Source organism: Stenella coeruleoalba, assembly GCF_951394435.1.
Source record: "Stenella coeruleoalba genome assembly, chromosome: X".
NCBI classification, from domain to species: Eukaryota; Metazoa; Chordata; class Mammalia; order Artiodactyla; family Delphinidae; genus Stenella; species Stenella coeruleoalba.
Window position 1 is genome coordinate 122,933,687 of NC_137152.1, and position 27,899 is coordinate 122,961,585.

A 27,899-nucleotide genomic window follows, 5' to 3' on the forward strand; every position below is an offset into this window, starting at 1 on the left:
AGGACTTTAAGAATGAGAAAGGGCAAATAGCTACAGATGATGTGGAGTAAAAGAATCATGAGAGAGTGCTATATGCAACACAGTGGCAACAAAATTGAAAAAATAAAGGAAATGATTTCCTAGAAAGGTATAAAATTATTAAAGCTGACTCCAAAAATAAGTTGAATTTTGATTTGACTAGTTAACATAGAAGAGCCTGAAGAGATGATTAAAGATATTGCAAATGTCACTTGGACCAAATGGATTCATATGTGAGTCTTATCTAACTTTAAAACAACAGATAACTCTAATGTTATCTGAGCTATTTTAGGCAATAGAAAAGGATAGAACACTCACCAATTCATCTGATAAAGCCAATAAAACTTTAATACCAAATCTAATAATAATAGTAAAAAATAAAGTTATATATCCAGAAAAAAATGAAAACAGTAATTTGAAAAGATACATGTACCCCAATGTTCATAGTAGCACTATTTACAATAGCCAAGGCATGGAAACAACCCAAGTGCCCATCAACAGACAATTGACTTAAGAAGATGTGTTTTACACACACACACACACACACACACACACACACACACACACACACACAATGGAATACTACTCAGCCATAAAAAAGAATGAAATCTTGCCATCTGTAGCAACATGGATGGACCTAGAGAATATTATGCTTAGTGAAATAAGTCAGACACAGAAAGACAAATACTATATATTTCACTCATACGTGGAATCTAAAAAATAATACAAATGAATGTATATGCAAAACAGAAACAGACTCACAGATATAGAAAACAAACATGGCTATCAAAGGGGAGAGGGAAGGGGGGAGAGACAAATTAAGGGTATGGGATTAACAGACACAAACTACTATATATAAAATACGTAAGCAACAAGGATATACAGTATAGCACAAGGAACTGTAACCATTATCTTCTAAAAACCTATGATGGAATATAATATGTAAAAATACTGAATCGCTATGCTCCTCACTTCAAACTAACACAATATTATAAATCAACTATACTTCAATTAAAAAATAAAGCTATAGATCAATCCCACATAATAAAGGCGCACAGTGTCTAAAAAAATATTAGCACATAGAACCCAACAATAATCAAATTGTATGAACATTAGATTTTACTCCAAGAATGTAAGGATATTCAATGTCAGGAAGTCTACTGACATAATCTATTTGTCCTCAACATATTAAAGGCCGAAATTCATATGATGCTAGAATGCTGAAAAGCCATTACTAATGAAAATTTTATGGCAAGGAGTAACAAAGACCACTTATCAAGAACAAACAGCAAATGTTATTCTAAAAAGCAAAATATGAAGACTGTTTCAAGTAAAATCAATAAGGTAAGAAAAAGAAAGAACTGATTAAACATTGGAAAAGAGCTAGAATCTGTCTTATTTTGAATATGATTCAATACACATAGAGACTGCCATGTAAAATTATTAGAATTTATATGAGAATTCAGTAAGGTAGCTAGATTTGAGATGAATATACACAAACCAATAGCTTTTCTCTATTCTGGTACTTAACATCAAGAACATAAGAGAAAACATTTGATTAACAATAGCAACATATTTATAAAATGCATAGGGATAAATGTCCTAATAAATTACTTACACTTATTATATTAATAAAATTTATGTATAAATTTAATGAAATTTAATGAAATAGATACTAATATATATGAGAATTTTACATGATGAATGTTTTTATTCAAATCAGTGACAAAAGATGTATTGTTTGATAAACGGTGCCTTGTGATAGGCTATTAATACTTGTAAGAATAAAATAGTTCTCATAATCTAAAAAAAAGTGAAAGCGCCCAAAGAAAAATGGGCAAAACATGTGAATAGTCAAACCTCAAAATATAAATGCAGTAGTCAACAAGCATTTAAAAAGACGTTCAGCCTCATTAGAAATAAAAGGAATGTGATTATGGTAATGATGAAATATCACTCCATACCTACTAGATTGGCAAAGATTAAAAAACAAGGTAAAACTTCTTATTGCTGATGTGAATGCAGGGAGAAGGGCACTCCTATATGTTGATGGTAGAAATGTTTGAAGAGTTCTAGCCTTTTTTGGAAATTAAAACTAAAAAGGAAATATTCCCTTCATTCCAGCAATATCCCTCTTGAGAATCTGTCCTATAGGAATAAAAGCATCAGTATGTAATGATATAGGATATAATGGCCAAAAACCTGGAATAATAGGGAATTTTATTTAGCCATTAAAAAGACTGAAGTTATGCCAACTGTCTTGGACAGAATTCTATTAGGTGTTAGTGAGTGAGAATAGTGTGTAATATCCCATTTTTGTAAAACAATGACCAAGAAAACCTTTATTTGCATATATGTGCATACGTGCGTGTACATGAATATATATTACCATACTAGGGTTACCTGATTGGGGATAATCAAGAAGGGGGTTCAAGTAAAAGGAGAGTGGGGAGCAAAGCAAAAAGAACAGAAAAGATTGTAACGTATGTATGACATGACCATATTTAATATTTACATTACCACTATATATGTATTGGGTTTAAATCTTTATAATACACATTTAAAGAAAACAAAACAAAATTTAAAACAAATGACTTCAGCATTCAACTCAATAAGCAAAAAGTTAGATCAACTAAATGAACCAAAGGAAGCTAGGAAGAAGAAATGAATTGATGAAAGTAAAAACAGAAATTGATAGAACCAAAAGATGGGTCCTGACAAAAGCAATAAAATCGAGAAACTTCCTGGAAATATTATTTATGAGAGGTAAAGAGAACATACACAAGCTAAGAATGGAGATATAACTACAGACACAGAACAGTTTAACAATATCCCAAGACTATTATGTAACTTGATACCAATACATTATCAAATCTAGGGATAACCGATTGCTTCCTAGGAAAATGTATATAACCAATATTGACTGAAGAAGAGGTAGAAAAATCTGAATAAATCAACAACCATAGATAATATTGGAAAGATTACTTAATACTACTCTCCCCAAATGCACCAGAACCCAGAAAAGATGAAAAGTTTCTGAACTCCTGGCTAATACTCTCCTTACAGCAAAATTGCATGTAATATTGATGGGTCTTAGGGCTCTTCTCCCTGTGGAAGCCGTGGGGTAGGCTGAGGGAAGTTTCGGTCTGTCTCTTATGCTGCTTGCCTCTTCGCCCTCACTCGACTCCACTCTCTAGTTTCCCGTGTGGCAGCATGTGACAAAGAGAAGCAATGGACAAAACAGCCAGAGTCACAGCCCCACCATCCTGACCGGCCCATCTAGAACAGGCCTTTACCTTGTGTCCACGTGCAGCTCACTGAGCAGTTCACTTTGCATATAGTCCCAGGACAGTTCCACCGCGCCCAGGTAGTATCTTCTGATGGCACCAAAGCTGAAAGGCAAAAGGCACAGAAAGACGCAGGTGGAGAGCTCAATTTGCATGGCTCTGATTGCTAGAAAATGTTCGACTGGAGAAACGAAAGATTAATTCTTCTCTAAAAATATCTTTGGCTCCCAGGAGAAAAAAGGTAAATTTTGTATGATTTAGTGAAAAGTCCCACAATTTTCTCAAAGGACTTTAGGGAACTTGACTGGCTGGAGTGACAGCAGCATTAGCGCTCAGCAGTGACGGATAGGATTGCTTCCTTTTTGGCAGTGGGAAGCAGCCACAGGAAGAACTGAGTAGGAAAAGGGAGGCTGAGCTAAAGCTTAACCCGTTCACCTCTAAAAGCAGCAGGGGCACAAGAATGCTGCTTTGCTCAGAACCTTTGAGGAAAGGAAAGAGGGGGCTGATGTTGTTGAAGATTCTGGAATCCACCTGCACCAGCAAGAGTAATATTCTAACAGTCTCCCTGCTTCCGCCCTTGCCCCTCACAGACACCAATGAATGACCTTTAAAACCATAAAGCGGATCCAGTTACTTCTTTGCTCAGAAACCTCCACTGGCTTCTGGCCTCACTCAGAGTATAATCCTACATTTTGACCATGGCCTAGAGTCTTCCCCATGATCTGCATGTCCCTTCCCCCCACCTCCAAGGTTTCATCTCACTCCAGCTACTGGCCTCCTTGCTCTTCCTTAAAACACCGAGCACACCCTTGCACCTGGACCTTAGCATCTGCTGTTTCCTCTACCTGAAACCCCTTTTCCCAGATAGCCACACGTTTCCACTCCCACATCTCCTGCAAGTCTTGGCTCAAATCTCACCTTCTAATCAGCTCAAATCTGGACCAGCGCCTTGACACTGTAAGTTCTCTAGCCCCACCGGCACTACCGATATCTCTCTTGGCTGCATTTGCTTACAGAGCACTCATAACTACCCAGCATCCACGTATCTATTTCCCTTGCATCGTTGCTACCTGATGCTTCTTAAGGTTGTTTACATTTGGCCTGAGTATAGGCTATATCTCCTTACATCAAAATATAGCCATGCTGAGCTCAAGCAGAGAACCTACTCAGTTTAATGTATATTAGGAGGCATGAGAGCCTCCCAAGGGCCTCAAAGTATAGGAGCTAATAAGAATCTTGATCAGGGTTTCTATAAGAAGTGTTATCACGGACAGTCCACTTCTGCACGGATAGGAATGTGTTTGGGAGCCATTGGCAAGGTATTGTCCAGCTTGGAAACAATCAGGAGGAAGCCCCTTGGGTAAACATTTGCTGAGACCTTCTCTCTGCCAGGCACAAGTTTGCAGAGATAATAGCTGGCATGTAATATATTCCAGGAACTGTTCTAAGTGCTTTCTAATGCAGCAAGCATTCTTGTCTTCATTGTACAGGTGATGAAACTGAAGCACAGAGACGTTAGGCAACTTGGCCATGGTCACACAGTTTGTAAATTGTAGCATTCATACCCATTTAATTGGGCTCCAGGAGTCTTGCTCCTAACCCTTTTACTATACGTCCATGCTTCAGAGATGAATAAAATCCAGTTCCTGTCTTCTGGGAGTCATGCTGCAGCAGCGGGGACAAAAAGGTAGATACATAGTCACAATACAGAGTGATAATTCTGTCATGAGCTTTACACATTATGTGATTTAATCCTCACAATAAGACTGCAAAGTGAGTACAGATGAACCATCTGAGGGGCAGAGAGGTTAATGGTTTGCCAAAGAGCACACAACTACCCATTTGTCCTAACCAGACAGTGTCTTAGGCACTGGGTACAGAGCAGTGAAAAAGAAACAACTGAGAAACGGTAAGCAATACCTGAAAAACAGGAATACCTTACGTATGTTAGAAGGTGAAATAAGTACTGTGCCCAAAAGGAAAGTAAGTAGGAGAAGGGGAAGGAGGGGTGTACTAGGCTGCAATTTTAAATGAGGATGGTCATGGAAGGCGTGCCTGAGGAGCAGGTGACCTGTTAACTGAGGGCGAGAAACGACTGTGATTTGGACTGGGACGGAAGCAGTGGAGGGGCGAGCAGGGCTGGATTCATTGTGAAGGTGGCGCTTCTGCTGGTTGCTGATGAACTGGGTTTGTGGGCTTTGAGAAAGAGGAGTTCAGAATAAACAGCAAGGGTTTTGCAAAGGTGGCGTTGCCGTGAACTGAGACGGAGTAACAGCGAAAGCTGTCGCTTGGGGCTGGGGCGGGGAGGTGCGCCGCGGCACGTGGTTAAAGGGCTCGGCGGGCGCTGCGGGCAGCTAGGGCTTTCCTTTCTGAGCCCGTCTCGGTCACTGGGACTGCAATGTTCCTTAAATGTCTGTCTTCTTCCAGTAGCACAGCGTCGGGCACAGAGCGGGCACTGATAAATACGTGCTCAATGTTAACATGAGCAACCACTACAAGCCCGCTTTATTTTTAGTAAAGTAAGGAATGAAGCAGTCTTCACTGTCGAAAGGCCGCACTGCGGTCGCGCACGGGGAACCCCCTTCCAGGCGAGCTGCGAGCTAGACTACTTGCTGCGGCATTACTCCTCCTTGAGAGACCTTCCGCGCACGCGTGTCCCGACGCGCCTGGGGGTCGGCGCCGCGGGGCTTCTGACACCGCCCTTGGCGCCTTGTGAAGCGGCTGCGCCCGGGGAAGGGGACTAGCCGCCCCGTGCCCCGCCCCGCCCCGCCTCTTCCGCCGCCGCCGTGGGAATGGAAACATCTACCCCACGTGCCGGAAGCCAGCTAGCGCCGACGGTGGCGCGCCACTCCGCGCCTTACCGAGCCGAGCCCCTACAGGTGTCATCGCGAGACGAGCTCGCCGAAATGGCCGCAGCCAGTCAAGGTAAGGACGGGCGCTCGCCGGTGGCGCCGCGAGGAGCCGACTTCCCGGGCTCCGGAAGAGACGGGCTCCGCGCCTCCCAGGCCCAGCAGTGCCCCTGGGGGGGCCCGAGCGCCGCAGGGGCGGGGCGGGCGCCTGGAGCTCCTCTGTGGCCCGGCCGCTCCCGAGGTCCGGCCAAGGTCAGTGGCCGGGCTGGAGCCGGACTTGCCCTCGCTGTTGACTCCGGCCGGGCTCCTCCGCCTTCCGGCCCCGCCCCCGACAGCCTCGGCCTGGAGACATTTTGTCCCTGTTCCCGGAAGCACTCTGGCACCTTGAGACTAAGGCAGCGTCTTTGTCCCTTTGGAGTGTCTTTTCAAACACCGGGCCGGCGTCTTTCCGCGTGCAGGCCGCCTCTACTTGTGCTATTGATGGTTTTGAAAGAGTACACGTGGTATGGTTCTTGGAAATCGCCTATTTAGTCCGCGTAGTGAAGGGGAGAGTCCGTGAAAAAAAAGCCTGTAATAAAATACACAGTGGACCACGTCTTTCAGTTGTGCTTCTTATCCTACTTCTTTGAATGCTTCAGGCTATGTTCAGTTCAGTACTGGCTCACAGAACCATTATCAAAAACTCAATTATATAAATTTAAAATTACATAAATTATGTTAAAAACAGGGTGAAAATGCTCAAAATTCATTACTTCCTTATTGTTTGCCATGTTTAGTTATTATCTGTACTCTTGAGGTTCTGGACATCTGTTGTGTCTGTGTGGTGGAAATAACGTAGCGTGATAAGCCGCGTCTCTTGCCAGCTCCGCATTCAGCGCTGTCACACGTCAGTGACGTCACACCCTGGATGTTGGTATACACTACTAGTCAGCCCTCCCCCCACCCCAGCGCGCTTGTGAAACGTTTACCTGGGGACTTCACTGGCGGTCCAGTGGTTACGCCTTCACCTTCCAGTGCAGGGGGTGCAGGTTCCATCCCCGATGGGGGAACTAAGGTCCCACGTGCCTCCTAGCCAAAAAGCCAAAGCATAAAACAGAAGCAATATTGTAACAAATTCAATAAAAACTTTGAAAATGGTCCAGATTAAAAAAAAATCTAAAACAAACCAAACCGTTTACCAGCACACCTGAATTGAGGTGACCCAAAGGTGTTGGAATGCACAATGGAATTATTTTCCTGCAGAGCAGACTGCCCTTATTTAGTTAAAATGTATAGTTTGCTCAGATATTTGCACCTAGGAAATTGGTGGGAGAAACTTTGAGGCTGACATTAGGAATTTCAATCTTTATCATATTGATGATCACATAATACTGTAATCATTGCTCTCCTGGGCTCACAAGCAAGGCTGCTGACTGGTCGGTATAGTGCTTAGCAGTGTGTGTTGAATGACTGAGTGACTTTGGGTGAACTCAGTGTCTGTGATTTGATCCCTTTTGGCTGGAGCCCTCTATTGAGCTAAGGAGCTTGTTAAAATGACATTAAAACAAAACTCAAAACTCATTCTTGTTTTCAGTGATGTTCTTTAACCCAGGGAGAGAGTTTCTTCTTCAACACAGCAGTAATGTTTTGCGGTTACGTTAGAACAAAAATTTTCATTTAACTACTTGTGAGGCCGTAGAAGGCCCAGTTCCTTAAACATCCATATTTTGGCTTTGCTAAATTAGTATCTATGGTCCATCTTGAATTAATTCTTCAGTTATATTTTGTGATTGTGTAAAGTAGGGATTGAGGGTTTTTTTGTTTGTTTAATACACATACCTAATAGTTCTAACACAATTTGTTGAAAGGACTTTCTTTCCCTATTGAATAACTTTGGTGCCATGTGAAAATCAAATGACTGTATGTGTAGATCTACTTCTAGACTCTATATTCTCTTCCACTGATATATTTTTATATGCTTAGGTCAGTTCTACACTGTGTCAAATAGGGTACTTTTCTAAGTCTTGAAATTAGTTACCTGTGTGTTACTGTAGTTTTATAAGAAGTCTTGAGATTCTTTGAACTTTGTTGCTTTTTCCCCCACAATTGTTTTGGCCACTGGTGGCACACTGTATTTTCCTAAGTGATTGCAGCAATATCTCCCCATTCCATATGCTGTTTTTTTCTGTGTGACTTTGACACTCCTCCTGCTGAGTACTGGGGTCTATATTCCCTCTCGAATCTGAGTGGAAGTTTGTGACTGCTGCAACAGAATACAGTGGAAGTAACACTGCATGGCTTTGGAGGCTAGGTCTTAAATGGTAATATAGCTTCTGCTGAGCCCTTGAGTTTCCTTACTCTCTTACTCCCTTTCTTGGGACAGGCAGCCTTGACCCTAGCCACCATGCTGTAAGGAAGCCCATACTAACCCAGAGCAAGGCAGCCTGTATGTGTGAATGTAGTAGATGATTCCAGACGCCTGCCTGTAATTCTTCCAGCTGAAGCCACAGACATATGGAACAGGGATGAGCTGTATCCTGTCTGAATTCCTAATCCATAGAGTCTGGGAGTATAAAAGTGATTGTTTTGCTCTGTGAATGAAGTTTTGGGGTAATTTGTTGTACAGCCATAGTGACTGGAATACTACTCTAGGCCCTTTGTACTTCCATATAAATCTTAGAGCCAGCTTCTCAATTTCTAGATAAAAACTTACTTTTTGACTGAGATTGCAACTCTGCAGTGTTTCCTCATTTACAGTGTAGAGTTCTTTTGCCTCTTTCACTAAATTTATTTTCCCACAGAGAGAGGGATTAGACATTTTGTTAACTCTTTCCCTTTTGGGACAAATAAATCACCCTCTGAGCCTCTACTTCTTAATTACAAAATGGAGTTAATAAATAGTACCTTGTTCTGTACCTACTTTGTTCTGTGGATTTAATTATATATACATGTTTATTCCTTAGCACATTGCCTGGTAAATAGTAACAGCTCAATTAAATGTTACCTCTTTTTCTTAATGTCTTTATTGGAGTATAATTGCTTTACAATGGTGTGTTAGTTTCTGCTTTATAACAAAGTGAATCAGTTATACATATACATAAGTTCCCATATCTCTTCCCTCTTGCGTCCCCCTCCCTCCCACCCTCCCTATCCCACCCCTCTAGGTGGTCACAAAGCACCGAGCTGATCTCCCTGTGCTATGCGGCTGCTTCCCACTAGCTATCTGTTTTACACTTGGTAGTGTATATATGTCCATGCCACTCTCTCACTTATCCCAGCTTACCCTTCCCCCTTCCCGTGTCCTCAAGTCCATTCTCTAGTAGGTCTGTGTCTTTATTCCTGTCTTATCCCTAGGTTCTTCATGACATTTTTTTTCTTCTCTATCCTGCTCTGCCACTAGGTTCATCAGTACCATTTTTTTAGACTCCATATATGTGAGTTAGCATACGGTATTTGTTTTTCTCTTTCTGACTTCACTCTGTATGACAGACTCTAGGTCCATCCACCTCACTACAAATAACTCAATTTCGTTTCTTTTTATGGCTGAGTAATATTCCATTGTGTATATGTGCCACATCTTCTTTATCCCTTCATCTGTTGATGGACACTTAGGTTGCCTCCATGTCCTGGCTATTGTAAATAGTGCTGCAGTGAACATTGTGGTACATGTCTCTTTTTGAATTATGGTTTTCTCAGGGTTACCTCCTATCTTTATAATCACTGGAGATACACATAGTACTGAGAATTTGTGGGCTATTGAATAGTATTGAGTTACTCCTGAAAAGGAGAGGCAAATGAAGAAAACCCATTTCATTTAGGATGCATTATTAAGTATTACTACCAGTTTTTCCTAGGTCCTTTTGGCTGTTTTTAAATTTCAGGGGAAGAACTGGAGTACTGATTCTAAATTGTCTAGGTTTTTTTCCTCTGAGATATTTGTTGATTTTAGTCTGATTTTCAAAAGTTGCTGGTCAGAATTTCAGAGTCAGTTTACTCTTTAAAATAGATTAATATTTAGATGTCCATATTACAACTGTCTCTGTTTCCTTAAAAATCTCTTAATCTAGGTTAGGAATGTTAGTGATTTATTGTAAAGGTAACTTTTCTTATTCAGTATCTTAATTCTTGTAGGAAACTTTGAGGGAAAATTTGAGTCACTGGATCTTGCAGAACTTGCTAAAAAGCAGCCATGGTGGCGCAAGCTGTTTGGGCAGGAATCTGGGCCTTCAGCTGAAAAGTATAGCGTGGCAACCCAGCTGTTAATTGGAGGTGTCACTGGCTGGTAAGTGATGTAAAAATGTCCAGTATCTTTTTTTGCATGACCCAGTGTTGGGGTTATAGGAACCATCTCTTTTAAGCAATGAAAATACATTGACTTGTGAAATTGATCATTTAATAAACATAATGCTAAAGTGCTATTTAATGGTTCCACACAGTGAGTATTTACTACATGCCAGGTACTGCTTTAGATATTTCTATAGGTATCTCATTTCCTTCTCACAGCTCTGAAATTGTTACTGTTATTATCTGTCCTCATTTAATAGAAACTAAGGCTTAGAAAGGTTTACTTGACCAGGGCCACATAGTAAGTGCTTTCTATCACTGTAGATCACGTTGCATCTTCTAGAATTATATATAAATGGAATTATACAGTATGTATCTTGTTTGTTTGGCTTCTTTCACTAATTTCGAGGTTCATCTGTGCTGCCGTTTATCCATTCCCCTTTGATGAATGTTGGTTTGTTTGCACTTTTGGGCTAAAATGCTGTTAACATTCGTGTACAAGTCTTCGTATGAACATATGCTTTCATTTCTTTGGGGTAAATATCTAGAAAGAGTTAGGCTGAGTCATAGTAGGTGAATGTCTTAACTTTTTAAGAACCTGCCAAGCAGTTTTCTAAAGTATTGTCTTACATCTTACATCTCCCCTAGCAGTGTATGAGGGTTCCAGTTTCTCTACCTCCGCACTAACACTTGGCATAATGTCTTTTTTTTGAAGTATAATTGATTTACAGTGTTATATTAGTTTCAGGTTGCAGTGTAGTGATTCAGTATTTTTGCAGATTATACTCCATTAAAAGTTATTATAAGATAATGGCTATACTTCCCTGTGCTATACAACATATCCTTGTTGCTTATCTATTTTATACATAGTAGTTTATAGTTCTTAATCCCCTACCCCTATCTTGCCCCTCCCCACTTCCCTCTGCCCACTGGTAAACACTAGTTTGTTTTATATATCTTTCAGTCTGTTTCTGGCATAATGTCCTTTTGATTACAACCATCCTAGCGGCTGTGAAGTGATATCTCATTGTATTTTTTTGTTTTTGTTTTTGTTTTTTTTATTGTGGTACGCGGACCTCTCACTGCTGTGGCCTCTCCCGCCGCGGAGCACAGGCTCTAGACCCGCAGGCCCAGCGGCCATGGCTCACGGGCCCAGCCGCTCCGCGGCATGTGGGACCCTCCTGGACCGGGGCACGAACCTGTGTCCCCTGCATCGGCAGGCGGACTCTCAACCACTGCGCCACCAGGGAAGCCCTCATTGTGGTTTTAATTTACATTTTCCTGATGGATAATGATGTTGAGTATCTTTTCATGAGCTTATTTTTGCTATCCATATGTCTTTGGTGAGGTATCTGTTTAGATATTTTCTGCATATTTTTATTGGGGAGTTGGTTTTCTCTCACTACTGAGTTGTGAGAGTTCTTTATGTATTCTGGATACAAGTCTTAGATATGTGATTTGCAAATATAATCTTCTACTCTGTAGCTTATTATCTTGACAATGTCTTTCAAAGAACAGAAGTTCTTAATCTTGACATACAATTTATCAACTCTGTTTTATAGCTCTAGCTTTTTGAGTCATGTCTGACAATATTTGCCTAATCCAGGGTCACCAAGATTTTCTTCGATGTTTTCTTCTATATGATATATAGGTTCAGATTTTTCATTTAGTTCCATGATCCATTTTGATTTACTTATTGTATATGTTGTAAGGTAGGAATCCAAGGTCTTTTTTTTTGCATATGGACATCTGATTGTGCCCACATGATATGTTGAAAGACTATCCTCCTCTACACTGAATTGCCTTTGTACTTATGGTTAAAATCAATTGACTATATGTCTTCTTTGTTAAACTGATTTGTCTGTCTTGGTGCTAATATCACACTGTTTTGATTACTGTAACTTTATAATAAGTCATGAATCAGGTAGTGTAAATCTTACAACTCTGTTGCTTTTCAGAGTTGATTTGACTGTTCTAGGTACTTAGCATTTTCATATGAATTTTAGAATCAGCTTGCTGCTGATTTCTACAAAAAGCATGGTGAGATTTTGACTGGGATTGCATTGATCCATAAACATGGTTTATCTCTCCATTTGACTGTGCCGTGCAGCTTACAGGATCTTAGTTCCCCGACTAGGGATTGAACCCACACCCTCAACAGTGAAAGCTCTGAGTCCTAACCACTGGACTGCCAGGGAATTCCCTGTTTCGGTTTCTTTTAATTTCTCTCAACAATGCTTTGTAGGTAGGTCTTTCACATCTTATATCAGATTTATCGCTAAATATTTCATATTTTTGATGTTATTGTAAATGCTGTTACTTTTAAAATTTCACTTTCTCATTGTGCATTGCTTATATTATAGAAATGCAATTGATTTTTGTATATTGATCCTGTATACTGCAATCTTGCCAAAGTCACTTACTAGTTCGCAGAGTTTGGGGGTCCCTAAGACTACCCTCATGTTTGATAATTCCCTAGGAGAATCCACAGAACCCACTGAGAGCTGGTATACTCATGGTCACGATTTTTTACAGCAAAAGGATACAGATTAAAAGCAGCCAAGGGCTTCCCTGGTGGCACAGTGGTTAAGAATCTGCCTTCCAATGCAGGGGACACGGGTTTGAGCCCTGGTCTGGGAAGATCCCACATGCCGTGGAGCAGCTAAGCCCGTGCACCGCAACTACTAGAGAGAAGCCCGCGTGTTGCCATGAAAGATACCAAGGGCCGCAATGAAAGATCCCAAGGGCTGCAACTGAGACCCAACACAACCATAAATAAATAAATATTAAAAACAAAATCAGCCAAAGGAAGAGGCACATGGGGCAAAGTTCAGGAAAGTGGAGTCTGTATGTTTAAAATGGGTTTCTTGGGACTTCCCTGGTGGTCCAGTGGGTAAGACTGCGTTCCCAACGCAGGGGGCCCGGGTTTGATCCCTGATCGGGGAGCTACATCCTGCATGCATGTCACAGCCAAGAAGTTCGCACCGCATGCTGCAACTAAGAGCCCACATGCTGCAACTAAGAAGTCTGCATGCCGCAACTAAAGATCCCACATGCTGCAACTAAACATGCTGCAACGAAGATTCCCGGTGCTGCAGCTAAGACCTGGCGCGGCCAAGATAAATACATACGTACATACATAAATATTTTTTAAAAACAGTTCTTTAAAATGGTTTCTCATAGGCAGCATATAGGTGGGTCTTCCTTTTTTTAATCCAATTTTACAATCTTTTCATTTTAATTAGGGTGCTTAGACTATTTACCTTTAAGTTTATTTTTGTTATCATTGGGTTTAAATTTACCATCTTGGTGTTCTGTTCTTTATTTTCTTTTGGATCAAATATACGTGTGTGTAATAAAAATAGGTCTACTGTGTATGTGTATATATATGTACATTTTTTAATTAAGGTGAAATTTACGTAACATGAAAGTGGCATTTAGTACATTCACACCTTTGTGTAACCACTGCCTCTCTCTAGGGTCAAAACATTTTCATCACTCCAAAATAAACCCCATCCCTGCTGAGCAGTTACTCCCCATTCTCCCCTCTCCCCAGCCCTTGGCAACCATCTGTCTGCTTTCTGTTTCTATGGATTTACCTATTCTGAATATTTTATATAAATAGAATCATACAATATGTGACCTTGTATGTCTGGCTTCTTTCACTGAGTATCATGTTTTGTTTTGTTTTGTTCTGTTTTTTTGGGACTGCACCGAGTGGCATGCAAGAACTTAGTTCCCCGACCTGGGATTGAACCTGTGCCCCCTGCAGTGGAAGCAGGGTGTCTTAACCACTGGACCGCCAGGGAAGCCTCCTGAGCATCGTGTTTTTGATGTTCATTCACGTTGCAGTGTGTGTCAGGACTTCTTTCCTTGTTATGGCTACATCTCGCCAACACTTATTATTTTCATTTAAAAAAACCATTTTAATATATATTAGCCACCTTAGTGGGCATGACATGGGTGTGAAGTGGTGACTAACGATGTTGAGCATCTTTTCATGTGTTTGTTGGCCATCTGTACATCTGCTTTGGAGAAATTGAGTTGTTTGTCTTTCTGTTCTTGAGTTGTAAGAATTTTTTATATGTTTTTGATATTAGATTCTTACCAGACATGATTGCAGATATTTTCTTCTATTCTTTAAGTTGTCTTTCCACTTTCTTGATAATGTCCTTTGATGGACAAAAGTTTTTAATTTTTATGAAGTCCAGTTTATTCGTTCTTTTTTGTTCTTTCGTTGCTTGAATCACATATTTTTCATAATTCTGTGTCTCTTAATTGTGTAATTTTAATGGTTGCTTTAGGGTTTATAGGATGTATCTTTTACTTACCACAGTCTATCATCAATAGATATACCACTTCATGTAGCGTGTAATGCTCTTACAATAGTATACTTCTGGGACTTCCCTGGTGGTCCAGTGGTTAAGACTCTGCCTTCCAGTGCAGGGGGTGTAGGTACAGTCCCTGGTCAGGGAGCTAGGATCCCACATGCCTCACAGTCAAAAAACCAGAAACATAAAACAGAAGCAGTATTGTAACAAATTCAATAATGACTTCAAGAATGGTCCACATCAGGGCTTCCCTGGTGGTGCAGTGGTTGAGAGTCCACCTGCCGATGCAGGGGCACGGGTTCGTGCCCTGGTCCAGGAGGATCCCACGAGCCGCGGAGCGGCTGGGCCCATGAGCCATGGCCGCTGAGCCTGCGTGTCCGGAAAAAAAAAAAAAAAAAAAAAAGAATGGTCCACATGAAACAAATCTTAAAAAAAAAATAAAACAGTATACTTCCATTTTACCCTTGGTTTTCATTATCATACATTTAACCTTTACATTTTTTCATTAAATATTGAATTCTTATATTTTTAAATAATGAAAATGAAACCTTTTGTATTTACCCGTATAGTTTATTTCTTGTACTCATCATGCTTTTGTGTGTATCCAGATTTCCATCTGGTATATTTTCCTCCACTTTTAACATTCTTTGTACTTTTGGGCTGCTGGTGATGATTTATTTTTCAGCTTTTGTATATCTGAGAAAGGTCTTCATTTCATCTTTGTTTTTTGAAAGATATTTTTACTGGGTATAGAATTCCAGAGTGACAGGGTTGTTTCTTCCCCCAGTACTTTAAGAATGTTCCATTATCTTTTGTCTTGCATTATTTTCTATGAGAAATGTGCTATCTCTGAATTTTATTCCTCTGTACCTAATATGTCCCTCCCCCCGCCTTTCAGGCTGCTTTTAAGATACTTATTATTTGTTTTGTGCTTTGAGTTCATTAAGCTGTTTGGATCTATCAATTTACAGTTTTCATCAAATTTAGAATATTTTCTCATTATTTATTCAAATATTTTCTATCCTTCAACAGTTCTAGTTAGACATATTATTACACTGCTTGAAATTTTCCTGTAGTTCACTGACACTGTTTTATTTTTTTTAACTTTTTATTTTGGGATAACTGTAGATTCACAGGTGCTTGTTAAAAATAATCCAGAGAGTCTCTGCACCACAGATACTGAGCCTGCGCTCTAGAGCCCGCATGCCACAACTGCTGAAGCCTGCGTGCCTAGAGCCTGTGCTCTGCAACAAGAGAAGCCACCGCAATGAGAAGCCTGCACCCCAGCAAAGAGTAGCCCCTGCTTACCACCACTAGAGAAAGCCCGTGCGCAGTGACGAAGACCTAACACAGCCAAAAATAAATAAATTTTTAAAAATGCAAAAAAAAAAAGTCCAGAGAGCCCATCCTTCAGTTTTCCCCAGTGTATAACTATAGTTCAATATTACAGCCATGTTCATGTATTTTTCTGTTTCATTTTGATAGTTTTTATTGCTATGTCATGTTTACTGATCTTTACTTCTACAGTATCTAAACTGCTGTTAGTTCCATCAAGTACAGTGTTCATCTCAGACATATAGTTTTCATCTGTAGAAGTTTGATTTGTATCCTTTTAAAATATGTTCCTTGTCCCTACTTATTATGTGGAATCTTTCCTCCAGCTTCTTGAACATGGAATACAATCATAATCACATCTGATGTTTTTGTCAGCATTCTGTCATTTGTGCCATTTCTAGGTTGCTTTCAGTTGATTTCGTTTTTTATCATTATGGGTCTGTTTTCCTGCTTTGCCTGCCTGGTAGTTTTTAATGGGATGGCAGTATTGTGAATTTTACCTTATTGGGTGCTAAATATCTTTTTTATTCTTATATAATTGAGTCTTGATTCTTGTTCTGGGACACATTTACACATCGCTTTAAAAAAATTCCACATGTGTTCTGTACCTTACTCTATAGAACTAATTTTAAAGATAAAAGAGACTGAGAAGAAAATTGCTGGAGTTTATATATACTTCATTTTTTTCTCCCAAATTTCTTTGGAGGGGAAAAGCACGTTTATCCATGTTGGGTTTTTGAAAAAAAGATCGGAGAAATAAGAGCTAGTTGACGATCCAGTTGGTTGCCTTTATCATGAGTGAATCTTAGCTGCAAAATGTCAGTTAATGCCTTCATGTCAGGGACTTAGGGCCAGTGGATACAGGGTACAGGCAGTTTACTTCAGCTTATACTCACATTTAAGAACTGAGATGAGTCCTAATGGGTTATTTACTAGTCCTATCATTCCTCCAGTTTAGGAGTCCCTTCTGAGATATACCTAGCTTTTGTTTAAAAACATTTAAAATCCTTGTGAGGTCCTCCATGCAATGTTTTATTGATATTGATATATTTTTTCTCCTACTGAAGTGTACCAAGCAGTAGGTGGTAGAAAATGAGGGCAGAGAGGTAAAGGGAGACTGGATGTAAGTGTAGGGCTTTATAAGCCGTCTTCAGGGCAGAGTTTTCTGTCAAGAGCCATGTGCCGACCAGAGAAGATGGCACTGAGAGCCTGTCCCTTATCCCATGCGACCACTCTGGCCTCATACACAGTCATGTGTTTACTCGCTTCAGGGCTGCGCCCTCCTTGCCGCCGTTTCTCTTCCATATTGCTGACTGGAGTCTCTGCTTTATCCTTTCCTGTGTTGATCCATTCTCCGCAGTGTAGCCAGAGTCATCTTTTAAAAACACGGCTTGGGAGTTTAAGGGATTTGCTCAAGACCACAAAATGAAGTGAGTAGTAGAGCCAAGATCCGAGTCAGGGTCTTCGTGAGCTTGGAGCCTCTGCCGTTCCCTCGTTCTGGAGGGGACGGGCTTTATGCCTGGAGTAGGAAGGAGCTGGGCCATCCCAAGGTAAGCAGGCTCTGAATGTTGTTAGAAGTCCATGCTTGTGTTTGTCTGACAGCTTGTTAACTTGATTTTTGTAGGTGCACTGGTTTCATATTCCAGAAGGTTGGAAGGCTGGCTGCCACAGCTCTGGGAGGTGGATTTTTCCTGCTTCAGGTCTGTATGTGGAGTCTTTCCCCGGTTTCACGTACCATTTGAAATGCTAGTAACCTTCCGAGTCAGACTTCTTCAATTACTAGGTGGATTACAGCTTGCCACTTATAACATGGGGACACGTGCATATTCCTTAGCTCCCTTCCAGGGTTTTCAAGACCACTTGAAGTATGAAGCAAGGGTGATTTCGGAAATCCCAGGTGTGATGCAAGCGCCCTGTGATATGATTTATTCTTAGACACAAAGTCGATGAGAGACATGAGGGCCAAATGACACTGGTCAGATGGCCTCTGCTGGCCCGTGGCGTGGAGTTTGTTTTGAACCACTGGCTGCTGGCTCCCTGAGGCTGTGTGTGTACAGTTGGTTTGCAAACCTGACTCCACATTGGAATCACCTGGGAATTTTATAGAACACTGATGCTTGGGGCCTGCCCCCCACCTCCGTCTGATTTCACGGGCAGTAGGCCTGCTTGTATATCGGAGTATTTTTAAAGTTGCAGGTGATTCTGAGGTGCAGTCAAGCTGGAGTGTCCGGATCCACAGCTCTTTGTCTCCTCTCGAAGGTAGCAGCCCTCGTTTTAGTGAGGTCGTCCCACGTTAGAATCACAATTTGAGTGAGTTTTCCAGATGCGTCAGGTGAAAATGAAGTGTGTGGAAGAGGCCAGAAGAGGCCCGCTTATGACTGGAGGGCCGGGGCGGGTGTGGTACAGCATCACTGCATCACAGACGCCCTCAAAAGCCAATGCTTAAAGTGACCATCTTTTATCATCTCAGTTTCTGTGCATCAGCAATTCGGGGAGGGGAGGGTGGGCGCTTGGGCTGGCAGCCTCAAGGGGTTCTAGCCAGAGGTGACTGGAGCTGGGTGAGCAGGGAGCTGGGGCGGGTCCAGGCCTCTCCCTCCCCTCCCTCACTCGGGTCTCAGCTCCTCCTGCGGCCTCAGTTCTCCAAGCGCCCTTGTTTCAGAAACATGGTGAAAGCTGCCCGCCCTTTTCTGCCCAAGCCTGGGAACTCCATAGCATCACTCTGGCAGCATCCTGCTTGTGACTAGCAAGGCACCAGCAGCTGCCCCCGGACCCGTTCCCTGCGTAGCTTCTTGGCTCCCTCCCTGTGGCTGTTAGCAGACAGGCCCCTCCTCACCCCTCCTGTTGCCTTCTGGGTTGCAATCATCTTTCCTTCCTCGCACCCCTTCAGATGCAAGTGCAGTGACAGCTCTCTTGCACTAGACCCACAATCCTGTTCTGTCCCTGTGGTTTCCCTGAGTATCTTCATATTGCTTTGAAATGCCTTAATCTGAGTGCACCCTCTGTTTCTTTTGGGGGTTCTGACTGACAGAAGTAATGGGCATTAGAATAATCTCCAGGAAGGACCCTTGCACTGGGATTCTGGTATTGCTTGGGTCAGATGTGCAAGGAGTGCAGTGCAGGTAAGACATGGGGGTCTGTGCTGTGCACGCATGTGCCCTGTCACCGGGGTAGTCACGATGTTGGGAGATCAGGGGTGTGGTTTGACATAAGGATCCAGTTTCCTTTCATCCGGATTGTTGTCCCAGCAGCATTTAGTGAATAAGTCTTCCTTTTCTCAATATTTGTACCGTTGCCTTTATCATACATCAAAGTTCATATACGTGTGGCTCTGACTCTCCTTCCTGTATCTGCTGAGCCTTGATAGTGGGCAAGACAAGGTCCTCCACGTATTCTTCAGGATCGTCGTGGCTGCTTTCGTACTTTTGCTTCTCCATCTAAACTTTACAACAGGCTCGTCAATTCCTTTCAAAGATTCTGTTTAAATTTTCATTGGGGGACTTCCCTGGCAGTCCAGTGGTTAAGACTCTGTCCGCGCTGCTATTGCAGGGGGCGTGGGTTCGATCCCTGGTTGGGGAACTAAGATCCCGTGTGCCGCACGGTGCACCCAAAAAGAGGGGAAAAAAAAGAGTAATAAGAAAAATGTTTGACTGGAATTGCATGGGAACCATATAGATAAATTGGGGGAGAATTAATATCTTTTATGATATTGTATCATCTAGCTGTGAACACAGGCTTCGTCTCCATTTATTTAGGTCTTCTTTAATGTCTTTGCCTAGACTTCTCTTGTTTTTTCCATATAGATCTGGTCCATCTGTGGTTCAGTTTTATTCCTAGATGCGTTGTAAGAGCTTTAGTTGCTCTTGTGCTTTTCCCCAGGCGCTCACCCTGAGCCCTAAAGCTGTCTCCCAGTTGGACTCCGAGTGATACAACTACTGATGTAGAACATCTTTTCATGTGTTTATTTACTGTCCAGATCTCCTTTTTGGTGAAGTATCTATTCAGGTCTTTTGTCCGCTTTTAAATTGGATTGTCTGTTTCTGTACTTTTTATTCTGTCCTATTAATCTGTGTGTCTTCTCCAATACCACACTGTCTTGATTGCTGTAAAATCGGGTAGTGTGATTCCTCCAACTCTGTTCTTTTTCAAAATCGTTTTGGCTGTTCTAGTTCCTTTGTCTTTTCATACACATTTTAGAACCAGCTTGTTTACATATCTGTAAAACAGCTTGCTGGGATTGGGATTGCAATAACTCTGGCTTAATCATTTCTCTTTGAGTTCTTTCTTCAACAGACATTTTGTAGTTTTCAGTGTACAGATCCTATATGATTTTTGTTTAGATTTGTACCTAGTATTCGATTATTTTGCAGCTATTGTAAAACCATAAATTTCATTTCCATTTCCAATTCAAATTGCTAGCATATAGAAATACAATTTATTTTGTGTGTTTATCTTGTAGTGTACAGCCTTGCTAAACTCGCTTTTTGTGTGTAGGAGTTTTTGTTTTTTGTTGGATTCTTTGAAATTATGTAGACAAACATGTCTACAAATAGTGACATTTTGACATCTTCCTTTCTGATCTGGACGCCTCTTACCTTATGTTCTTCCTTGTTGCACTATGACTTCATTTCCAGCACGGCGTTGAATAGGAATAGAGACAGTAGACATCCTTGCCTTTTTGTTAACATTGGATGAAAGTATTCAGTCTTTCACCAGTAAGTATGATTGACGTTAGCTGTATGTTTGTAGATGCTCTTTAGCAAGTTGAGGAAGTTCTCCCTGTTTCTGTTTTTCCAAGAGCTTTTACGGGAATGTGTGTGGAATTTTGTCAGAATGTTTCTGAGTCCTGCCTGAAGTCTAGGCCAGGTGATACCTTAGCAAATATGGGAACTACACGGCTCTGGGCTTCTCCAGTCAGATGCTCTTGTTTCCTTCAGAGCCCCCAAGTAGCTGTTCAGTGTACTTCGTCGTGTGGGAGAGACAGGGTGGAGTAACAGAATCGGAACTTGAATGTAATGTACGATTTTTGAGATGCAGCTATATTGCTGCTACAAGTAGTCTGTTCTTTTTAGTACTGAGCAACATCTTGTGTAAACATGACACAACTTGCTTATTCATTCATGTGCGGATGGACATTTGCTTTATTTCCGGTAAAGCTGCCGTGACGAGCTGCCATTCTGGGTATAGCATAATGGCACGTGCAGTTTCAGTGTTGGCGGATGAAGCCGAACGGCTCTCCTAAAAGGCTGCTGGTAAACACTCAGTAAGGGTGTGATAGGAGTGTCCATTTCCCACATCCTTATCAACACTGTATATTTTCAGTGTTTTACTCATCTCCAATCTGATAAAGAAAGTATAGCAACTCAGTAATTTTAGTGTTAATTTCCTTGATTCCTTGTGAAGTTGAACTTCTCCCTTTTGTTGACCACTTTGTTTTGTGAGTTGCCTTTACCCGTTTTTCAAATGGGGTTTTTTCCTTACTGATCTCCAGAAGAACTTCACTTTTTATAAGTATTAATGTTTTGTTTGTTAGATATATTGCAGATATTTTCTCCAGCCTGGTTTGGGTGACTGATTAGTTGGTTGGTGCTGTTAACTAAAAGAGAGACTAGAGGGAGAGCAACTGACTAGACAGTGGGGAAGAATTTCAGTTTTAGATATTTTGAGCTATCCAGGGAGTTATGATTTATCATATCAGAAATTTGGAGGAGAGAAGTGATACACATGGAGGGTTGACTGATGGCCTAATCAGTCTCTTCGTTCCCTGGGTAACACTAATCCATCAGGAAGCTCCATGTGTGAATGAGTTTTATCCTGTTCGCACATTCTTTATGAAATGCTTCTCACTGAGTGTGTGTGTGTGCGTGCCTGCTGTCTTGAGCAAGGGAAGTAGCCATGTTCTGTAGGTATATTTGGATGTGCTTCTCCCTTACAAGAAATCGCTCATGAGAAATCTCTGTGATTTCTTTCTGAGCAGCAGTGATTACTACATGACACCCTTGCCCTGTTCACATTGTTGAGAAACTCAGGCTTATGTCGCCTTTAAGGTTTCTTTACCTTACATCTTGACTTCCAGTTCTGATTTTCATTTACCATTTAATTTTTTTAAGCTCACTTGAAATTTTATCGAGATGGGTAAGAGTATAAATAAAGTAAAAGAGTTGCCAGCAGTCACCGAAGGCCAGTGTGTGGATTTCCGTTGACAGGCATAGGGCCTCGCACATAGGGTGGGTGCTCAGTAGATGTGGAGTGAATGTCGTTGAAATACAAAAAACTGGACGGCAAATATCTCCAAAGATAGAAACTCAGAAGGATTTTTGGTAACATATTTCAGTGATTTATCCTGTGTTTCTCCTTTATTGCTGTCGTTTTTTAAACTAAAGCTTGCAAACCATACTGGCTACATCAAAGTGGACTGGAAGCGGGTAGAGCGGGACATGAAGAAAGCCAAGGAGCAGCTGAAGGTCCGCAAGGGCAGCCAGACACCTGCGGAGGTCAAAAGCAAAGCAGACGAGGTGAGACTTGTTTTGTTCCTGTGCAGTGTGTGAAGGGTGCAGACACCTTTGTGTGTAAAAAATGGGGTAGACACACCAATATGTCAGCCTCAGATGGAATATCCTCACCTCAGTGGCAATTTAAAAGGTTAAACCTACAAGGACCAAGGACCAGTAGGTTTGGTGACATTTATTGCTGAGCGAGAGTGCAAAGCGCTACAGGCACATATGTGGATCGAGCATCCCTTGAAGAAGTTCTTGTTGGGATTGGAGCGGCACGTGAGGGGTGGGGGGGAAGATGTACCTTGTACAGCCACTCTGATCACTTTGAGTCAGTCACATTTTTGTCTCCATACACACACATCTCTGAAACGTCCAGAATGTGTAGCCCAGGGGTTGACGAGCTTTTTTTGTAAAGGGCCAGATGGTACCTGTTTTCAGCTTTGTAGGCATTGTGATCTCTGTCACTACTGAACTCCACTGTGTAGCGTGAAAACAGCCATAGACGATGGGTAGGCAGGTGGGTGTGGCTGCGTTGCAATGAAAGTTTATTTAAAAATAGGTGACGGGCTTCCCTGGTGGCGCAGTGGTTGAGAGTCCGCCTGCCGATGCAGGGGACGCGGGTTCGTGCCCCGGTCCGGGAAGATCCCACATGCCGCGTAGAGACTGGGCCCGTGAGCCATGGCCGCTGAGCCTGCGCGTCCGGAGCCTGTGCTCCGCAACGGGAGAGGCCACAACAGTGAGAGGCCCGCGTACCGCAAAAAATAAATAAATAAATAAATAAATAAAATAAAAATAGGTGACTGGCTGGATTTGGCCCACGGGCTATAGTTTGCTAACCTCTGATCTAAGGCATGAAATCAGGTCAGATTATACTGGAGGGACAGGAGAAGGGCTTCTTTTTTAAAAGGATGTATTTTGTTACTTCTTTATTACCTTTGGAAAAATGTCAAATGTCCCAAAGATATAAGTGCACTTAACCAGGGAGAAATAAACCGGGATCAAGGTGTCAGGAAGGTGCCTGGTTAAACCTACAAGGACCAAGAGAACGGGAAGGGAATACCAGGAGACAAGAAATATTAGCAAATGTTTGAAAGTTGGAAAGCACATAGATGAGTGGTAGATAACTTAGCAGAGGAACTTCCCTGGTCCGGTGGCTAAGACTCTGTGCTCCCAGTGCCGGGGGCCTGGGTTCAATCCCTGGTCAGGGAACTAGATCCCGCATGCCGCAACTAAAGATCCCGCATGCCGCAACTAACACCTGGTGCAGCCAAATAAATAAATATTGTTTTTAAAAAAATGACATTCCCTTTAAAGAAGAAAAAAAGAAAAAGACGATTCTTTGTGGTGGCGAGTGCTCAGCCAAAGGTGTCCATTGCCAGAATACTACTCAGCCATATAAAAGTATGACATTTTGCCATTTGCAGCAACATGGATGGACATAGAGATTATCATACTGAGTGAAGTAAGTCAGACAGAGAAAGACAAATATCATATGACATCACTTACATGTGGAATCTAAAATATGACACAAATGAATCTATGAAACAGAAGCAGACTCACAGACATAGAGAACAGAGTTGTGGTTGCCAAGGGGGAGGGAGGGAGGGACTGGGAGTGTGGGGTCAGCAGATGCAAACTAGTATCTATAGGATGGATACACAACAGGGTCCTACTGTAGAGCACAGGGAACTCTTCAATATCCTGGGATAAACCAGAATGGGAAAGAATAGGAAAAAGAACGCATATATATGGACAATGGAATCACTTTGCTGCACAGCAGAAATAAACACAACATTGTAAATCAACTACATTTCAATGAAAAAATGAGCACATCTTACTTTATGTAAATTATACCTCAATAAAGTGTAGTAAGATGGAAAAGTTCGAAAAGAAGAACAAAAAACCCCTCAAATAAATAAATTTTTTATAAAGAAAGCTGTCCGTTGCCCAGAGTGGAACGTGGCATTTGTGCACTTAGATAAGTCCTTCCTCCTTCCTCCCTTCCATCCCTCCTCAAGCTCAAGGTTATGAAACTTACACTTTTTTCACTTCAAAAATTTTTTTTATTTTTCAGACATTTACAAAAGTAATACATGATTGTTGAAAACTTCTTTAATGATACAGGAATGTATATAATAAAAAGTATAAGGTTAATGTTTGATTAGAACCAACTGTTGCCTTACAGTGTGCACTTATATAAAGTAACCAGAAGGTTTGGAATTGGTTCATTCCACAAATGTTTGTAGTATCCCTCTTTGTGGCCTGGCCCTCTCACAGGCCCCAGGGAGAGTGGCTGGTCCCCCCTGAGAGCCCGTATTCATATTTGGGGAGCAGGAAATGAAAATGTTCGGGTTAGTGTTTAGCAGCAAGGAGGCCATTGGTCATTTCTGCGAGAACAGTTACAGTCGGGTGGTGGAGTTGAGAGCCAAGGTGTAGCAAGTTGAGGAATGAGTAAAGATGATGAATGAAAGAGGTTATGTCAGGAAATTGTATGATTTTTGTCATTCCCCCTGAGGGCAGATGGCAAGAGACAATGCGTCAAATAGGGAAGTATAGTTCCAGCCAAGTCGGGGAGGAGTGAAGACACAGGCACAGTGGGAATGAGGGGGCTCGAGGGTCCCAGGAGGCTGGGTGGTGGCGTGGGAAAGGTCGGGGTGGGGTTAGGGAGATGAACCCCTGTACTTAAGTTCAGGAAACCAGTAGGCCAGGCTACAGGGTGTATTCCCCTCGTGAATACTTTTCTATGGTAGCACTTGGGAGAAAGTTCCCTCTGGGATGGAGGTCGATAGAGCACATGCATGGGAAGCTGTAGGAATGTGAGAAAATAAGGTTTCAGAGGAGCGTGTATGGATAGATGGACAGACGGGTGGGCGGGAGGAACGTGTGGACAGGTTTGGAGGAGACACCAGTTTACTGAATGTGGTGCCTTCTCTCTTTGCAAAGTCCCGTCTGAAAAGCATCCCTTGAATGTGATCACTGTGCGCTAGCACCCCGCCACTACCTTATCCAAAGACACGTCATCTCACCTTCTGATCTGCGTCCTGCTTCCTAATAATATCCTCAGCAAAGTAATCCACTGTGCTATCTTCTGTTCCTAGGTGGTGTCGTTTGTGAAGAAGAATGTTCTAGTGACTGGTGGATTTTTCGGAGGCTTTCTGCTTGGTATGGCGTCCTAAAGAGGATGACTTCACTTCCTTACTCCTGGTTTTTCCAGCCAGCGGCCTCTTCACTCCGTCATAGGATAGCAAAGCCTCTCCTCTTCGTCCTCCTCTCCCTCGCCTTCCTCCCTGCCGTGGCGTATCTGAATGGCTTCTGTAGGCATCTGTTGGTACAAGTGGATAATGGCCCCACCATGACCTTGACGGCAACGGAAGAGACAGTAGACATTAACTCTTCTCCCACCACACTCCCCCCTTGACTAATCTCTAGGTCAGCAAGAATATTCCTTTGTCCCCTATGTAGGATACTTACCAGAACATGGTACAAGATGGCTCACCATGGAGCGTGAGTGGACCCTCAGAGGTTGTCCCAAACTTGATTAGGAAGAGAAATAGCAAGCATATAAGATACCTTACTATGTCCTGCCTGGAAAGGAACTGAATACATTTGCCTGTAAGCATGAAAGATTTTGGTATCTTGGTGTCTACTTTCTTTTGTAGTAGATTTTAGGTTACAGAATGAGAACTACTTGTACTGGCTCTAATTATCCTGACAGAATGGGAGCATGCGCACTACAGTTGAAAAATCTGCATATGGAATGAACTTGTGCTAAAGATACATATGCTGAGCTGAAGGTATTGTGTTTGGTGGGAAGGTCTTTAGGGAAACCAACCAATAGATACATTTAGGATGGTCCGACTTAGTGAATCACTTAGAGGCATTGCGGTATTATCTACAGATGTTTTCCACCATACAGGATAATGCGTCTCATGCTGGTTTCCAAAGGATTTATTTATGGTAAAATAAGTGACTTTAGGTGGAAGAGGGAAGAAGCTCTTGGATTTTTATTTAATAGAAAAGGTTTTAAGCTTTGAAATGTGAAATATTCTTTACCTCTTGTCAAACATCAGGGGTAGCCGTAGCTCCTCTGTGCCAGTTCTACTATTTATCCAGTTAGTATGAAATATATAACATTTGAACCAGAGTTTTTAAATGGTGGCATTCCAAGCATTAAGAATTGAGAACAGTAGCAATAGCAACAGCACATGTGAAATAAATTATTTCTGTCATCAAAGGTAATCTGTCTCAGGAAGACCCCAACTCTTAGAATTTTTCTTTAAAATAAAAGTTTATAGATATATCCATGCTTAGAAACTTAACACATTTTTCTGTACTGGCCTTCTGTCGTACCATCTAGAATACCCACTGCAGGAAGGCAAGGCTTGTGTCTTCACCATCATATCCATGGAGCCAAGCACTTCACAAGTACTCAGTATCTGTTGAATATATGAATAATGAGCTCATAGGAAAGTATCTGGAAAAGGCACTGATCCACAGGATTGTGAGACTTTAGGAGTTCTGAAAATTCGGAAAACTTGGAATTAACTTCTTAAACTTGCAGGTGACCCCTTGCAAAATGTATGTTCTTAAGGCCTTCCTTTTAAAATGTTTGCCTTTTAACTTACCTTGGGAATGATGTATTGAATTTGGAAATTGTAGCTACTAGTGGATGTGTGGAATTTTTTAGAATTCATCCATTTGCATTCTTCTCCTTATGGTAGTATTTTAAGGCAACATTAAGTTTTGCTTGTAACATGTATGAATTATATACAAATCATAATGCTATGAGCCACATTGTTCCATATTTTTGTAGAAGAACTCAAATTTTTTTCACTTTTTATTATGGAAACATTCAAACATATATAAAAATACAGAAAATAGTACAATGACCCCCACGTGTCCATCAGCCACCTATAATGATCATCAAATTATATCTTGTTTTATCAATTGTTTTGAAACAAATACCAAATGTGTCATTTTATTATATTTTGGTATGTGTCTGTAAAAGGTAAGAACTCATCTTAAAAATCATAAATGCAATACCCTATTATCATACCCATCTGACCCCACCCAGACCAGTGGAATGGGGGCTGCAGGTAGTGGGGTGGGGTGGCCTTTTTCCATCTCTTTCTCCTGTGATTATTGGTGATGACAAAGATTAGCAGGTTGCTCTAAGCTGCTTTGAGCGGGTTATAATAGATAATAGACTGAAGTAAGATTCTAGCTTCCGCCTGAGGGACATGGTTGAGGTCAGTGTTACGGGTTGGCCTCATCCTATTGCAATCAGGATGGCTCTGAGTTCTGCCCGCTGAGTGGGGCCAC

General features: G+C 41.7%; 2 protein-coding genes across 13 annotated transcripts in view; one reads left to right on the plus strand and one right to left on the minus strand.

Moving 5' to 3' along the window:
• The window catches only part of F8 (coagulation factor VIII), a 122,585-nt gene extending 114,786 nt beyond the window's left edge, over window positions 1–7,799 (minus strand). For 11 of the 12 annotated variants that reach the window (XM_079911281.1, XM_079911277.1, XM_079911278.1 and 8 more), the window contains exon 1: window positions 3,315–3,613. In XM_079911281.1, the coding sequence (XP_079767407.1) occupies window positions 3,315–3,460 (146 nt within the window). In that variant the 5' untranslated portion in view covers window positions 3,461–3,613. Of the gene's footprint in view, window positions 1–3,314; window positions 3,614–4,870; window positions 4,971–6,166 lie in introns of those variants that run through there. The other variant, XM_079911279.1, reaches the window with a different exon arrangement.
• On the plus strand, window positions 5,156–26,882 carry FUNDC2 (FUN14 domain containing 2). Its single transcript, XM_079911287.1, has 6 exons — window positions 5,156–5,214; window positions 5,821–6,230; window positions 10,265–10,415; window positions 17,708–17,783; window positions 22,464–22,595; window positions 25,676–26,882. The coding sequence occupies exons 2-6, from the start codon at window positions 6,098–6,100 to the stop codon at window positions 25,751–25,753; spliced, it is 570 nt and encodes a 189-aa protein (XP_079767413.1). The 5' UTR covers window positions 5,156–5,214; window positions 5,821–6,097; the 3' UTR covers window positions 25,754–26,882.
• The last annotated feature ends 1,017 nt before the right edge of the window (window positions 26,883–27,899 follow it).